We start from the raw sequence: 17,262 nt of genomic DNA on the forward strand, positions 1-17,262 counted from the left end.
TTTAATTCCTTCTTCCTGTTGTATTGTAATTACGGCCTTCACGCCTTTATATCAATCAATCTTGTACAAAAATGCTTCCAGCCGGTGTTATCTTAGTTTTTGTTTTAGTTGGTTTAGTTGGTGAGTTTTGATGTCAAATTTCGAACTTGTATCTTTCCTAGTTCTTCATTTGGACCAATCTGCAGGAAGGAAAGTTTTGGAGTTTTGGAACCTTATATACTAAAAAATCTATAACAGCTTTAGCTATCATTGTTATCCAAGCTATGAATTTGTTGAAAAAAAGAAGAGCTGCTTTACAAGCTTTCTGATTTCTCAAGTATCTAACAATGTATCAAGGTGAAAAAGCAGCAATTGGTTTGCATCAAATATAGTCGTTTTGTTAGTGATCAAAGTATTTGGAACTTGGTCCACTATGATTGATTGAGTAGTTGAAGGTCATTTGGGTTTGATCTTTGACATTCCTGTTATTGTTTTATTAAAGTGTTGATAAATGCGGTTTTTGTGATAGATCTTCAGCAATGTAGTATTAAGAATCTCCGGGACTTTAAAAATTCAGTCTAATCCATTAGCATTCATCAATACCATTGTAGTTCAGTAACTTCAACCACTTTGTATGTTTTCTACCTTTTGCAAATATTTTCGGTCGCGCTTCCGCATCCGGTAATCTCTCCGAAATGTGTGTGGCCCATTTCACTCACGTGACCCGTCTTTTTCAAGACTTTTTCCCCTTTCAACAATTTTTGCTGGTTTTTACCTTTTTTACCCTTTTCATCACCTTTTGATAACAATCAACAACAACAACAGTTCAGCCCAAAACACAGCTACTGAAGTACACAACTGGTCAAAGTAAGTATATGAAATGCAATAGATGAATATAGCACAGTTCCAAATCCCTATACACCAAATATCAGGCAAACAAACGGCTTTTAGAGCTGTCAATTTCAATCGCATTTGATTTTTTTCCTCCCAAAGCTTCAACCAAAAAGGTGAACTACCCCTTTGGGACAGCCAAATGATTACTTGAGCTCATCGCCTATTACCACTTTAGGTCTTCAACCTTCAAAACTCAACATCATCAATCATCATGAATGTGATTCCATTCGATCCAACCACTTTTATCATCAATTGCCACCCATCATTCTTCTCAATTCCTTGCTCGTTCACCCCCTTTAATTTTCAGTCGCTTGTTCCAGGTTTTTTTTTGTATGGGAGAGAAAACTGAAGAACTATGTGGTAACCAGGACAACTGATAAAACCACAACAAAGAAGGAAGAATAAAAAAGGTTTCAATAATGGATTAACTGTGCTCTATTTCATTCTTTTTCATATCTTTATAGAGTATTATACTAACAAATTGCTAGAATGTCTGAAATCACTGAACCAAAGCTTGATGATAACCAAGAAGACTTGGTTGATAACAATCAATCAATTCAAAACACCACAAACCCAAATGAAGATTTAGATGATGATGATGAAAAACCTTCATCTGCTAGAGAAAGAAGAAAAATTGAAATCAGATTTATTCAAGATAAATCAAGACGTCATATCACTTTCTCTAAAAGAAAAGCTGGTATTATGAAAAAAGCCTATGAATTATCAGTTTTGACAGGTACTCAAGTTTTGTTATTAGTTGTTTCAGAAACAGGTTTAGTTTATACTTTCACCACACCAAAATTGCAACCGTTAGTTACTAAACCTGAAGGTAAAAATCTAATCCAAGCTTGTCTAAATGCTCCAGAAGAATCAGGTGAAGATGAAGAAGCTTCTACTCCAACTAATTCAACTTCACAACAATCCCAAAACCAACAAGCTACACAACAACAGCAAGCAGCTCAACAGCAAGCCTCTCAACAACAAGCTCAAGCACAACAATCTCAACCTCAACAACAGCAACACCCAAATCAACCTCCAGCAGGTTCTGGATATCCTCAACAACCTGGTTTACAAAACTTACCTCCAAATTCTGGCTACTTGAATCCAGAACAAGCTGCTGTTTACCAAACCTATTTTGGTAACATCAATAATCAACAAGGTCAATATTAAAAAAAAAGCTAACGTTTGATGCTATTACCTTCATGGTAATTGGCTTAAAATACATTACACTATACACTTTTATATGAGATACTACAGCTTTTTTTTTCAGTGGTGATTTTGTTTTGCGGTGGTTTTTATTCAGGGTTCTTTTTTTTTCTCTCATTTATGATATCTTTTTCTATCTCCTTTTTTATGCTGTCTATATGCTTTTTTGTCTTTTCCTTCTTACTATTATTTCTTATGTACCATAATTAAACGTTCAATTTTGAAATTTATCAAGTGAAAGATTGTCAAGTAGACTTCAAGTTTGGACTTGAAGAAATCACCATTCGCGACCAGAAAGATGAATGTGCTCGAAAAAAATGTCAGGAACACGAAAATTGAAATCAAGAATCAAAACTCCAGTATTGACAATCGAAACAATCACCAATTCGACGAAGAAATTAGATCAATAATGAGTGCTGAACCGTCAGATCCACCAGTAACAGATAATTCTGAAATTGCTTCGGCTGCTATTGCAGAAAAACCTGAAGAATCAACACCAGCTCTTCCAACTTCAGATGATCAAGAACCTGCCCCAGAAACTGAACAATCAGAACCATCACAAACTGATGAGAATGCATATGGATCCTTCCCTCCAGGCACCATAGTTCTTGGTAAACTAAAGAGCTTCCCACCTTGGCCAGGTATTGTTATCCCATATGAATTAGTTCCTGAAGGTGTTAATAAAAGCAAACCAAAGCATCCAACTCAACCCCGTCCATCAAAGAAGAAGAACCAACATAGTGATAAACCAATTGATACAAGATTATGGTGTGTGAGGTTTTTGAGAGACGATACTTATATGTGGGGTGGTGTCAATGAAATTTCATTATTGACTAAGGAACAAATTGAAAAATTCTTGAACGATAAAAAGGGTAAGAAATTAATCAAAAGTGCTTATGAAATGGCTCTAAATCCTCCTGATGTGGAGGAATTTATTATTTGGGGTAGTAATGGAAAACCAATTCAGATTGATAATGAAATCAATGATGCAGATTTTGAAGATGAAGAAGGTGATGGACAAAGTTTAGAAGATGATGATGGAGAAGAAGATGAAGACGAAGAAGATGAAGATTTAGAGGAATTAAAACAACCAGTCAAAAAATCAACTAAAAGAGGACGTGCTAAGAACTCTAAAAGTCCCGCAAAGAAACAAAAAACTAGCACTCCAAAAAAGACAAAGGGTAAACCTGGAAGAAAACCTGGGAAAAGAAAATCTCCTGAGCCTGAGCCTGAACCTGAAACTTCATCTGATGAAGACTGGGATGTTGATGATGAAACAGAACCACCAGTTGCAGAAAATATACCATCAGCTAAGCAACTTTCAGATGATTTGAAGAAAAGAACACCATTGATCAAGAAAGCTAGAGTTGTGTTACAAGATTTCTTCTTAGAATCCAAAGAAATTGAAACAGATGTTAAGTCTTTGAAACAAGTCAATACAATTTTAGACTCATTAGAAAAAATCCCTGAAGTTCAATTATCACTAGTCAAACATTACAGTTTGCATAGAGTGATGTTTGATATTTTGAAAAGACCTGATCTTATTGATATAAAAGATGTTAAAAAAATGAGAGAAAGAATTTCCAAGCTGGTTGAAATTTGGTTTGATACAGTTATTGAGCCTACTGAAAACTGGAATTTCGAGGAAAAGGTTGAGGAAATAGAAGAGAACAATGGAGAATTGAAAGAAGAAAATGGTAAAGAGGAAAATTCATTACAAGAAGAAGTGAAGGAAAATGGTGTTAAAGAAGAGGAAACAAGTGAACCAGTTGAAGCATAAAGACCTTGTCTTTTCAAAGTACATGTATAATAGTTATTTTCAAAAGCTTTGTTATCAACAGTTGTTATGTATTTTTTGTTTGCACTCGAGATTGACAGATTTTGATCCATGCTATACTGGTATTTGTTCATTGTTAGTGAAGTACATAAAAAAGGGCAATATTATCTCTTTGTGCAAGTATTCTGGAAGCTTGCTTGGCCCCGGATCACATTCAGCAATTACTCTTGAGCCTATTCCTAACATCATGCCAGAGGTAGTTGATCAACTTGCAGAAGATGTTGAACATGATCTACTTTATACTATCGAATTTATGGGTAATCTAGCTTACTGCACGATCATATCTATATCTGCTTTCCAAATAATTTTAGCAACTTTTATATTCGAGTTCCTTGCCTTTATTAAAGCGGCCTATTAATGTGAAAGCCTTGGATATGATGAATACATAGAGCTAACATTTTTCAATATCTCCATGATGCTTGAAAGTTGAGGTCGCATTGGAAGCCGCCGACCAAGTTAACCGATTACACAGCGAGTAATTTTAAAATAGCTTCAATGAAAAGGCAGAATATTGCTATATTGATAACCTAAATATTACTGATGGACATCTGTGATTGGTGAGAGAAGGTTGTTTTTTTTGCCCGATCATGATATTGAAGCTCTCGGGCCATGCATATTATCAAATTCCACATAACCAAAAATATCATTTAAAGCACAGCCAACAACAAAACAAGAAAAAGAAACAGTCAGTCTTATAAAGGAGAAGCCATATATTCAGGAAATGATAAAAATAGAGCCAAAAAAATGGGTTTTGCCGGCAAAAAAATAAGAAGTTTGCGATTTCTGTGGATTGAACACAGGACCTTTAGATCTTCAGTCTAACGCTCTCCCGACTGAGCTAAAACCGCTTCTTGTTGACAGATAAATTTTTGGGATCAACACGACAGCTAAAATTTGTTGCCCGAACCAACATTTCGATAGCGGATTTTATCGGTTTTTTTTTATCCTTGGTTTAATTTACAAAAATCAATTTGATGCAACGTGAGTAACTTTTAATCAATTTGTCATCCCTCAATTGTTGGAACGCCTATATAAAGCTAGGTAAATTTCCAATTAAGCCATTCTGGAATTGGTATCTGGGTTGGTAATTTCCAATTGAATATATCTGTGGTGCGATTGATAAACAAAATCAAAAATGAGTGAACAACAACAACTAATTGAATGGAAAAGATTAGGCAAATCTGGTTTAAAGATTTCTAAAGTCATTGTGGGATTCATGTCCTATGGTACCAAGCACTGGGCAGACTGGGTTGAGGATGATGAAGAAAAGATTTTCGCCATCCTAAAGAAAGCTTATGATTTGGGTATTAGAACTTATGATACTGCTGATTTTTATAGTAATGGTTATTCAGAAGTTATCTTGGGTAAATTTTTGAAAAAATTCAACATCAAAAGAGACAAGGTTGTTATTTTAACAAAAGTGTTTTTCCCAGTTGATGAAGATGTTGATCTAAGACATAGTGGAGTTGGTCCTGGTGTCAATCCTTTAGATTTGATCAACTCAAAGGGGTTATCAAGAAAGCATATCATTGATGGTGTTGAAAATTGTGTGAAAAGGTTAGGTACCTATATTGACGTTTTACAAATTCATAGATTAGATAAAGAAACTGAACCTGAAGAATTCATGAGAGCTTTGAATTTTGTCGTTGATCAAGGTCTGACAAGATATATTGGTGCGTCCTCAATGAAAGCCACTGAGTTTGTTGAATTGCAATATATCGCCGAAAAACATGGATGGCATAAATTTGTTTCAATGCAAAACTATTACAATTTGTTATATCGTGAAGAAGAACGAGAAATGATTCCATATTGTAACAAATCTGGTGTTGGTTTGATTCCATGGTCTCCAAATGCAAGAGGTATATTAACAAGACCATTATCTAAAACCACTGAAAGAATCAAAAGTGATCCAACTTTTAAATCATTAGGTCTTTCTGAGTTATCTGGGCCTGATCAAGAAATTGTTAATAGAGTTGAAAAAGTTGCTAATGATAGAGGTGCTTCTTTTGCTATTGTTTCCACAGCTTGGGTCATTAGTAAAGGTGCTTCGCCAATCATTGGCCTCAACAGTGAAGCTAGGGTCGAGGAAGCTGTTGCAGCTAGTCATTTCATTCTTACAGAGAAAGAGATTAAATATTTGGAAGAACTTTATCAGCCAAAGAAAGTTGTCGGGTTTTCTTGAATTGACAATTTGTTTTTCGTGTGAAGTACTGTTTTAGTGAATCCCATCACTCAGTTTTATGTATCAGCTCTCTCAAATCCTATTGCTTGTAGAAGTATAGCACCTAAATAACTTGAGGTGCCACTAAAAGCCACAACTCCACAATCATTCGAAATCGAGGAGGTGGAAATCTTTTCAAAATACACATGTGAGCTCTAACTTGCATTTGATGTGAACAAATCAAATGCTTAAGCTTGTCCATTGATTGAACCAGACTGCTCAAAAGCTCTGAATCCTGAATCCAGCACTTATTCGTTAAAACTTTCGGAATTCCATAACCAATGTCAAGTCGACGGTTTTAAGGGACGCACAACTACAGCAAATCAACACAAGCTAGCTTTCATTTCCCAATATAAGCCCTTTTATCGATTTGTAATTTGTAATAGACAATCGTCTCTTTCAATGGGTGGTTATTCCGCTTTTACTCATTTCATCGTTTATATAACCATTTTGGGTAGTGGCCTTCATAAACTCGCCATTATCTCCGTCCTCGTGATATGCAAATCATACTAACTTGAACACTATAAAAGGAGAGAAATCTCCTCTAATGCTCTTTCTTTTAAATCAATCAATCAACTAGTGTTTTAAAAGGAAAAGAAACTACAAATATGAGTGATCAACAATTAATTGAATGGACAAGATTAGGTAAATCTGGTTTAAAGATCTCCAAAATCATCATTGGATTCATGTCTTATGGTTCAAAGAAATGGGCAGATTGGGTTGAAGATGATGAAGAGAAAATCTTTTCAATTCTAAAGAAAGCTTATGATTTAGGTCTTAGAACTTATGACACAGCTGATGTTTATAGTAACGGTTATTCTGAAGTTATTTTGGGAAAGTTCTTAAAGAAGTATAACATCAAAAGGGATAAAGTTGTCATTTTAACAAAAGTTTTCAATCCAGTTGATGAAGACTTGGACCTAAGACATGGTGCTCGTGGCCCAGATGTTAAAGATGTTGACTTAATCAATTCTAAAGGGCTATCAAGAAAACATATATTCGATGGTGTTGAAAATTCTGTCAAGAGATTAGGTACCTATATTGATGTTTTACAAATTCATAGATTGGATAAGGAAACAGAGCCTGAAGAAATTGTTGAAGCATTGAATGATGTTGTTGACCAAGGTCTTACAAGATACATTGGTGCTTCTTCAATGAGAGCTACTGAATTTGCTGAGTTACAATTTACAGCTGAAAAAAATGGATGGCATAAATTTATTGTTGTTCAAGATTTATACAACTTACTATATCGTGAAGAAGAGCGCGAAATGATTCCTTTCGCTAAAAAGCATGGGGTTGGTATTATACCATGGTCTCCAAATGCAAGAGGTGTATTGACTAGACCATTATCGGAAACTTCAGAAAGACATAAATCTGATCCTCAATTTAAAAATTTGGGATTGAACAACTTAACTGAAGAAGATAAAGAGATTGTGAACAGAGTTGAAGAAGTTGCTAAAAAACACAATGTTTCACAGGCTATTGTTGCAACTGCTTGGGTTTTAAGTAAAGGCACCTATCCAATTGTCGGATTAAACAGTGTCGCAAGAGTGGAAGAAGCTGTTGTTGCTTCTCATTTCAAATTAACTGAGGATGAAATTAATTACTTGGAGGAGCCATATAAGCCAAAGAAAGTAGTTGGTTTTGCTCAATAGTCAGTTCCAAGCTATATATTAATATTTAAATATTAATTGTTATATTAATTTTATTATAAATTGACAGCAGGCGCAGCTAAAACAAATTATTCAATATATTGTCGACCTTTAATGTAATATATAAGGTCATTATATATATCATGCGGTACTACTAGCTCATCTACTGTTAGATAATTAAATATATTATAAATTTATATAAAATTTTGATCAACCTGCAGCTGCTTAGAGGATGTACAGTATTATATTAATAATATTAAGCTGGATCATCAGGTGCAGCTTGTTATGATATCATATTGGTCTAGCTGATCACGTACGTACTCTGCGCCAATGATATTATCATATAATACGTCGTCATAATTTAATTCAAATATAATATATTAATCAATATTCTTGCACAGCTAGCTATCTAAACATTATTATAAAAGCTCTTGATAATTAGTTATATATATTATAACATGACGTCGACGTCCACTTAAATATAATTACATGATCTATATCACAATATATGAATAACGTGATATATCCCAAAAATTGATCCAGTCCTCATGCCCCAGCCATAATATAACTAGTATTAGTTGTAATTCGGCGCATCAGAATATGATTAATTAATATATATATTATGATATTCTGCATTAAAATCAATCGGCCACATGGCTCACGACTACCATTTTAACAACATTTTGGCCGCTTTTAAAAAAGCACTAAATTTGCGCCTTCCTATGTGGGCTCTACGCACTCCTGGGATCATTTTAATGTTGTTTTATGACCTAAAATCAACAGATAGAATACATACATATTGCACCGGTACGGCCACGCTTTTCGCGAATTTTATTGAAAATTCATGATAAAAAGTGAAGCTTTTCGATTAGAATTAGCATCATTTTACAACTTGCGACAGAACTCAATGTCTCTCATATTAAGTACACATACTTAACAGAATCTAGTCACGTGAAAATGTGGCCGTAACGCCAAAATCCACTCTACAAATCTCCAAATAAAGAAATTCCAATAAAACCATCATAATCAATGATATCCACTCAAATAAACACACAAACCATCACTAAATCATGTTCTACAAATAATTGGGTTCAAAAACACATGTATTTTGGCCTCAAAATACCTATATTAACCCAGTACCACCAAGTAGTAGTTCAATCAACCAACAACAACAATAACAACCACTCAAAACAAACTGACACAACAAAAACCGATGTAGAGAACCTAATCATTAACATCCAAAGCAAACCACCATCTCAGCTAGGCTGATCATAATAAAGCTGTGTAGCTTAATTATATTATCTCTTTGTAGTCATGTATGCACCTCTGCACCTCACTAATTAGAAATATGCCACAAAAACAAAAATTGTTTCTCAAATCCACGATTTTGGGATTTTTAAAAAAAAAATCAAAATGCAATCGAAAAATCGTTTTGGCAACTTTCCATGGCAATTGGTCTTTTGAGAAAATTTCTGTGTTTTTTTCAAAAAGTGCTGAATTGACCATTTTCCCATACAAATTTTTGAACCACCAAAACACAAAATCAACCAATACACCTTTAACATAACCAGCTGTTACCACAAAAGTAGTTCTGTAGACCTATTCAATCATCCAGCTTTTGTTTGGCTTCTAATTATTTTAATTCGAGCGAGCCGAAAGCCAAATATAATACTTTAAGTGGAAATAACAACACACCATATATTCTTACGATTATACTACTATTATGTACAAATATGTTGAGAAACAGTTCATACTACTCAATTTGGAATCCTGTCACGTGACTAAATTTTCAAACGGAAATAACATGAGAACAACATTATATGAAACCAATATGGATAGGATAGGTATTTACACTATGTAACTTCTTAAGTTTATATTAGTGTAATATAATTCATGTTATATTTCACAATTTTTTTTTGATTTTTGAAATTAAAAGAATTTTAACGACGTACCTATCTGTATTTTATAAAACAAATAAGGGTATATTAGCGATTATTAAAAAAGTTTAAATTTTCACCTTAAAATTACATCTATCGTATAGAGAATTGAAGTTTATTGAAGTAACAGAATTTTATGATATATATGATCTAACAAAGTGCTTGGAATAATGCTGCTTGAAGATTTGAATTTCGGGTGGTAGTCGACGACGTTTTTTTTTTATTTTCTCATAGTTAACTTCGGCCGCGAAAACGCGTGCTAACAAATACACAAAGGACAATAAGCACAATATAGAGTGTTCAGTTAGTATGCTGGCCTATTGAAATTGGTACCATTATAATCTTTGGAAGTTGGAGATGACATTGACCTACATTAAAGTATCTTTTTATTTGAAATTGACAAATTGAGACTCGAAAACTAAATCTGTGCACAGTTAAGTATGGCACAAGCTTCGTGTTTGTTCGAATTTTACCCAAATGTTTTCAATCGGGGACTCTTTTTAAAGCTTAGAGGCCGTAGAATTTAATGGTGCTATTTATTTGCTACAATTTATTACAATCAGATAGTTTTTTCCTTTTGTTTTAATTAATGTTGTTCCTATGCATAAGACGCCTTTTTAAATTTCTATGTACATGTAAACAAGTAAGCTCACCATCAAAACAACCATGGCAACGCAATAAAAACCAAGGCAACGCAGTACAACAAACAACCACGTCGACCAATTGGAAATTGGATAACAATATTAGGCCACTCGATGGTCATTCCAACTTCCAAGGATACGTGATTAAAGGACCGACTCCTTTTCCTTTCTTCTTTTGTTGCTTTGATAACACATAGATGATAGTATAACCAAGTTTTATACCCTAAAACTTAACAATGCAAGTTCCATAACCCTTTTTACTGAGCATGCATTACTAACACAGTAACCAGAGATGCAGATGAGCTGAAGGGTTGCTTCAATGTGAACATTGTGAGTGTATGAATGACTTTGCAAAACAGAACGACTTTCAATTCAGGTTGAATAATAAGCTGGTTAAACAATAATTATGACAAAAACATTTTAACTGTTTGAAGTGAGTTGATCATTTGATTTGATAACAAACTATAAGTTAAAAAGTTGTTGATATCAATTGATTAATTGAGGTGAGTATTGATCAATTTTAGTTGAAAATTTCATGAGGCACGGAAGCCTGTTGATTTGAATTCAGGCAGGTCTTAGACGTGAGTATTTAACTGGCATTCCAAATAACATTTGAAGAGTTTAATGCTTATAATCAAAGTCAACTAACTTCTCTAGTTATATATTTAGAAAGGATTTGATTCCACAGCAAATATCGTCAAATCTTGAGTATTTAACTGGCATTCCAAATAACATTTGAAGAGTTTAATGCTTATAATCAAAGTCAACTAACTTCTCTAGTTATATATTTAGAAAGGATTTGATTCCACAGCAAATATCGTCAAATCTTGAGATCCAGTCCGCCAATTAGTAACGTGCCAATAGCCATTATTACGTCATTCTGGAGAGACTAACACTTGAGTTGAATTGTACCCTTAAGTGTCTTTTTATTATCCAATGAAGGGGTTTCAAGAAAGCAGATATTACTATTCAGCCACTTAATTGTATTGAGTAAGATTGTTTGTATAACTTTTTAATCAATTGTACTTGAAATTTGTGTATATGTACTACAATACTTCGAAGCCAAAAGCTTTAAGCGAAGAACGTTTATCAAAGTTCGAAACTTTGAAGTTTGTGTCACTTCTTGCAAATCTATCAGAAACTTCTACTGTATCTAGCACAATGAACATTAAATACATGATAAGAATTTGACCGGAGCTATATTGATCGTTATAAAACATTGAAGTTAACGATATCGACAGTCCATGAGTCTATACAGGCCGAAATATAAACTCTACAGACCATGATATAACAAACAGAACCTTCAAGATGTAATAACGTCCAAAGATCAATCTGATGCAAATTAACTTCTGTCACCAAAGAATCAAGTGACATGATCATCACAAGTCTGAATTATACGTTGTTTGCTGTTGTTTGAGAGATTCAGTGGCATTTACGGGGATCTAACTTCATATCCGTCGATGCTCACTTCTCAAAACAATAACTATTGTCAAATGCTGCCAATTATTTGATTGCTAGTATACTTGTCTAATAAAGCTTCTACCGAGAGGCAAAGAATTATGGAATTCAAATTCTTCTGACTAGTGTAGATTCCACAAGGTCTCGGTGAACTCTGGGCAGCGTACTTCAGCTCAGCCCAAGGGCTAAGCTAGAAACTAGGCGGAGGCTTCTCTACGTCCCCTGGAATATTCTCTGCCTAGCCCCCACCCTGCCCCCTGGCTTCTGGTTGCCTTCCGCATTGGGAGTAAATTGTATGGAGCATGTGGGACGTACCGGTTTCTTCCAAGAAGCGAGAAAAAAAGGCACCAGCATTTCATATCGAATTCAACAAAACACAACGTCAACATCATCAACTTCACCAACTACAAATCTGGAGCCCCAATTGAACTGGTGACAAAAATCAGCACTCCATTTGCAGACTACGGTCCACCGCTCATATTCTTTCATCGTTTTCTTTGCTTTTCATCCTTGCCGCCATTCTGCTTTTAACATTTCCCTTGCAACCAGCTTGAACATATACCCCCAGTTATCATTATCAACAAGTGTTCTCAGATGTCCAGAAACGGTACAATGTCATCCAATATATCCAACCAAGCTTACCAGCAGCAGCAACAACATAATTTGCAGCAGTTGCAGAACCTGGAGAATAACTACAACAACTATCAACAATCAAAATCTTTTACTAGTTCAGATAGTCGAAACAGAGTCATTGCGGAAGTATTGAATCCAAACTCCAACGGCGCTCAAATTTCAGAAGGTCAACAAGCCCAGTACCAACAACCAAATAATTTGAACCCTCGTACTGATTCATTCAATTCAAATGTGCAACAACAACAGATACAACCAAGAGCTCAACATCAACACTCACAATCAAGAAATATCACTGCTTTAGCTCCAAATCAAAGCCATTCCACTGGAAACGATCCAAGGTTGCCTTTCACTGTTCAAGTTCCAACAAAAGCTAATCCAACAGAGGTTCTTGCTTCGAGATTTGCTGCTTGGAGGAGTATAATTACTTCTTTGTTACAATATTTGACAGAAATTGTTAGCATTCAAGATGAAGTTGTTCGCCAACAAATCAGGCTATCTCATGCTGTGAACTTTACCGCTTTTCAAGAGAAAAAATCTCAAGCACAACCTGGTTCTGGAGGACAACAACATGGCGATGAGACTATACATCAAAACTTCTTCTTACCTGCTGGAAATGGTTCTATTCACGATTTACCAAACATTTTAATCAATTACCATTCAAGTGCTGCCAATTTAGCTTCAAAATCTTCAAAAGAACTAAACTCCAATGTTATCCCAAGATTAGATGATTTGAGAAGAGAATTGTTGGTTAAAATTAAAGAAATCAAAAGTTTAAGTTCAGATTTCAAAAACAATGTCGTTAAAGAAGTTGGTCAAACTAAAATTGATTTGCAACACTTTATAAAATCAGTCGAAGAAGCAAAATATAGTGCACATAATGTTCAACCTAAGAATGATCCTTACTTAACCAAAATTACATTGGAAAAACAATTGAAAAGACAATTAGTTGAAGAAAATTATTTACATGAAGCTTATATTAATTTACAAAGTTCTGGTAAAGAATTGGAAAAAGTTGTTGTTGCTGAGGTTCAAAATGCTTTAACCGTGTATGCTAAATTGTTCGGTGAACAAGCTCAAAATGTTTTTGATAAATTGATTTCTAATCTAGATTATGGATTTTTAACAAAACAACCTTCTTTTGAATGGGATCAATTTGTTGCTAAGGATAAAAATTTTATTGATGAGAACTTACCAAAAAGAGATTACAAAGCTATTCAATATGATAAGATGAATGATCCTTTAACTTATGAAGTTCGCTCCTCATTTTTGGAAAGAAGATCAAAATTTCTTAAATCTTACTCAAGAGGTTATTATGTATTGACTGCAACTTTTCTACATGAATTCAAGACTGCTGATCGTAAGAAAGATCTGTTACCAGTGATGTCTTTACCTTTGGATGATATTGAATTGGAGGAACATTCTAAAAAAGAGACAAACCAATACAAATTTGTTTTGAAAAAGGTCGGGAAATTATCATCTCATAAGTTTATTTTCCGTGCTGAAAGTTATGATTTGATGCTTGCTTGGTATAATGATATCAAAAACTTGAAAAATTTATCAAGTCCAACAAGTAGAGGTGTTTATGCCTCAAAACATCATACTGCTAAAAGTCAAATTTCAAGAGTTAGCACAAATAATTCAAGAGTCGTTAGACCTTCTTCGATTAACGATTCTACACATGAAACTGACACCATTTTATCAGTTCCAAATAACAATCAATCATTACCTCAACAATCATCAACCCCCATTCCACAATCAATGATTGGACCAGACGGTGTTTTCTATAAACAAATTGGTTCTTCTGGTGATTTACAAACTCCACAACAGATTCAAAGACAATCTTTACCACCAAGTGATTATCGTCAGCAAACTCCTCCACAACGTTTTTCATTACAATATCCTCCACAACAACAACAGCAACAACAACAACACGTTCAGCAAGCTTCTCCATATCCTACTCAACCACCATTTTCAGATCCTCAAAACTTACCTCTACAACAGCAACAACAGCAACAACTATACAGTGTTCCTCAAGAGCATTACCTTTCAACACCTGCTATGTATGTTGAAGCTCCAACTCCATTGATGAACAATATCCCAAATAGTCCTCAACCAACTGCAAACATGAAATTTAGAAATTCTTTGGATTCTTATCCTGGTGTTAATAGAGTCCCAACTAATTTTGAAGCAGATGGAAGTGGATTATCAGAAGAAACTGCTAAAACTGCCAAAAAGGAAACACATACAGGTGAAGAACACTTTGGTCAGTACTTGCCAAATAATCAAAGACTAGGATCTGTTGACTCTGGTGATAACAAGATCATGCAAAACCAGTTTCGTACAGTGAATTTGAACCAAAATAAATCACCTTTACAACAAAGTATTAATGGTGATGGTCATTGAATATGAATGATGTTTTTATTTAAATTTCTTGAATTGAAAGAATAGCCATCAAGTTTGTTCTTCAATCGCGTTGAAACTTTCCGTTCTTTATTATGTTATCAAGATTCATTTATGCTCTCTTCAAGAATATTTGCCCTTAATTTTTCTATTTCATTTTATTTTATTCTGTCATTGTGTTTTTATTGTTCCTTATTTTGTTTTTTATTCCTTTTTCACATCCATATGAGCATACCGATATTTTGTATTATTTTTTGAATCTACATTATTAGACATTGATTTTAACATTCTTTTATTTGATGAGAAGGTGAAAACTGTAGCTTAATTATCTATGGGTTTTGGGAATTGAACACAATTGATTTCAAAAACCCCAATATCAATGCAAAAATTAATGAATTTCTAAGTAAATGTGATGGTTTTTGTTTCTGTTCAGGAGTTTCAACTTTATTAATCACTTTAGTTATCCAGTCTTTATCAAAAGTTGCATCAGAAAACTTGTTTAATACACATTCTTTACCTCTTGATGTTATCTCTAATTTTTCTTCGTCTGTTAAGTTTGTAGCTTCTAAAAATGCTTCAGATAAAGAAGGATATAATGATTTATCCTTGAAATTGGAATAATCAGGATCGGTTTCACTTTTAAAGAAAAACCCAGTTCTATTCTTTATACTATGATCTTTGACTTGTTTTTTCAATTGAGAATCCCAAGGAACAACAATATCTAATAATGGACCTGCACTTGCATGAACTATTGGAATCAACCCACTAGCGACATATTCAACAACTGCAATACCGAAATGTTCATTCCACATGGCATTAAGGCCAAATGATGAAGCTCGAAGGTATTCTTTAATGACCTCATATTTAGCATCCAAGATGAATTCAATATTCTTTTCAGGTATTTCAAGTTTATTTGCCTTCAATTTAAGCTCTTCAACATAATCGTTATCAGCTTGACCTCTTATTGAACCAATCAAGACTAACTTTGGTGGATGGGAAGAATAATGTGAATTATCTAAAAATCTTTTATATTCTTCAATTATTAAACCATGTCTTTTTTCTGGACGGAATTGAGCGATACACACAATAATGTTTTTTCTATCCCAGTGAGTTGGAGTTTTTGACTCAATGAATTTTTCTGTAGAACAAGGTGGATATACTATACTAATATTCTCATTTAAAAACCAAATATTTTTGATATGATTATAAGTCCATGTTGAATTTGTTAAGGTGATATCAACATAAGAGCCAACAAATGTATAAATAAACATGAAAATTGACCAATAGAAATATTTCAAAAGCTGCTTTAGACCAAAGATTGATGTTAATGATATATCCAATTTACCCAACATATCTTTTGAAATGACAGGATAATGAACATAAGCCACAATTGGAACACCAAGCAAGTAATGGATTAAAGGATATGTGAAAGGGTATCCCATTGTTTCCACCCATATATCTGGCTTATATAAACGCGCAGCTTCATAAGCTAAAACCAAGGATCCAAATGCTTGACCTAGTAATGTTAAGAATGGCCATGTTTTAGGGTCAACTAGATATCTTTTCTGTAGGAACTTGAATTCAACACGTGAATTATCTAGTTTAATATCAAATCTTTTCACGACATTTTCTAAAATCTCTTGACTTGTTGAATCAACATCACCGGTATAAATCACAATTTTATCATTTGGATTCTTGTCTAGTGTTGATTGAACTGCAGCCCAAAGCACTCTTTCACCACCACCACCGGCATTACAGTACGGATGAAAAAAGCCGTATACTTTGCCCTTTGGCAATTCCTTTGTAGACATTGTGAAAGCTGGTTATAACAATGTCAATCTAAGGATCAAATCATCAAGTCTTCGCTGTTCAGTTTTTTTGTTTTGTTGTTTCGCGAATGTTATCGGTTATTGTCAGGTATTACATAACCAGAATAACCAATTATGCACAATTCATCAATACTCAACATTTCACATCAACTATAAGAAGAATCAAGAATCCACTAATTGTAACATTATATGTATATTAATAGAACATCGGAATTACCTTATATACACACAGTAGAGGATATTCTGTCAGGTTAAAACCACGAATAAAATAAAACAAGTGATCATTAAATCAACATCAACTAGAAACAATGGCTGTCACAAGAAACTCCAATAGAAGAAACACCTCTTCAACCTCTTCAACCTCTTCAACCTCTTCAACAACTAGAGTAACCAAAACCAGAAAACCAGCCAGAAAAACCAAGGCTAATCCTCGTGTTACAGCAATTGAAAACAATATTTCTGCATCACATGCTGCATCAACATCTGAAAACACACCAAACTCAACCACTTCAGAAGAAAATTTTTCAACAAATGGTGTTCAACAAGCTGCATTATCTGCACAAAATGAAAATTTT

General features: G+C 34.1%; 6 protein-coding genes and 1 non-coding gene across 7 annotated transcripts; 5 read left to right on the top strand and 2 right to left on the bottom strand.

Moving 5' to 3' along the window:
• Positions 1-1,362: 1,362 nt before the first annotated feature.
• On the top strand, positions 1,363-2,043 carry WICANDRAFT_85861 (MADS-box domain-containing protein; the record flags this gene model as incomplete). The annotated part of the gene is made up of 1 exon (XM_019185958.1): positions 1,363-2,043. The coding sequence occupies one exon, from the start codon at positions 1,363-1,365 to the stop codon at positions 2,041-2,043; it is 681 nt and encodes a 226-aa protein (XP_019036984.1).
• A 445-nt stretch (positions 2,044-2,488) lies between these two features.
• IOC4 (Ioc4p) lies at positions 2,489-3,859 on the top strand (the record flags this gene model as incomplete). The annotated part of the gene is made up of 1 exon (XM_019183859.1): positions 2,489-3,859. One exon carries the CDS (start codon positions 2,489-2,491, stop codon positions 3,857-3,859), a length of 1,371 nt encoding a protein of 456 aa, XP_019036985.1.
• An 832-nt stretch (positions 3,860-4,691) lies between these two features.
• Positions 4,692-4,764, bottom strand: WICANDRAFT_t124. Its single transcript has one exon. It is a non-coding gene; the product is annotated as a tRNA-Phe (tRNA).
• A 181-nt stretch (positions 4,765-4,945) lies between these two features.
• On the top strand, positions 4,946-6,098 carry WICANDRAFT_107247 (aldo/keto reductase; the record flags this gene model as incomplete). Its single annotated transcript, XM_019180496.1, has 1 exon — positions 4,946-6,098. Exon 1 carries the CDS (start codon positions 5,052-5,054, stop codon positions 6,096-6,098), a length of 1,047 nt encoding a protein of 348 aa, XP_019036986.1. The 5' UTR covers positions 4,946-5,051.
• Positions 6,099-6,747: 649 nt separating this feature from the next.
• WICANDRAFT_47125 (aldo/keto reductase) lies at positions 6,748-7,815 on the top strand. The gene has a single exon (XM_019182600.1). It carries the CDS (start codon positions 6,824-6,826, stop codon positions 7,790-7,792), a length of 969 nt encoding a protein of 322 aa, XP_019036987.1. The 5' UTR covers positions 6,748-6,823; the 3' UTR covers positions 7,793-7,815.
• A 4,622-nt stretch (positions 7,816-12,437) lies between these two features.
• On the top strand, positions 12,438-14,081 carry SLM1 (phosphatidylinositol 4,5-bisphosphate-binding protein; the record flags this gene model as incomplete). The annotated part of the gene is made up of 1 exon (XM_019182358.1): positions 12,438-14,081. A coding segment is annotated over one exon (1,644 nt), but the record flags the coding sequence as incomplete, so codon positions are not given.
• A 1,106-nt stretch (positions 14,082-15,187) lies between these two features.
• ALG11 (alpha-1,2-mannosyltransferase ALG11) lies at positions 15,188-16,669 on the bottom strand (the record flags this gene model as incomplete). Its single annotated transcript, XM_019185962.1, has 2 exons — positions 15,188-15,283; positions 15,314-16,669. 2 exons carry the CDS (start codon positions 16,667-16,669, stop codon positions 15,188-15,190), a joined length of 1,452 nt encoding a protein of 483 aa, XP_019036989.1.
• Positions 16,670-17,262: the final 593 nt, after the last annotated feature.

This window comes from Wickerhamomyces anomalus, assembly GCF_001661255.1.
Source record: "Wickerhamomyces anomalus NRRL Y-366-8 unplaced genomic scaffold WICANscaffold_6, whole genome shotgun sequence".
In the NCBI taxonomy this organism is placed as follows: Eukaryota; Fungi; Ascomycota; class Saccharomycetes; order Phaffomycetales; family Wickerhamomycetaceae; genus Hansenula; species Hansenula anomala.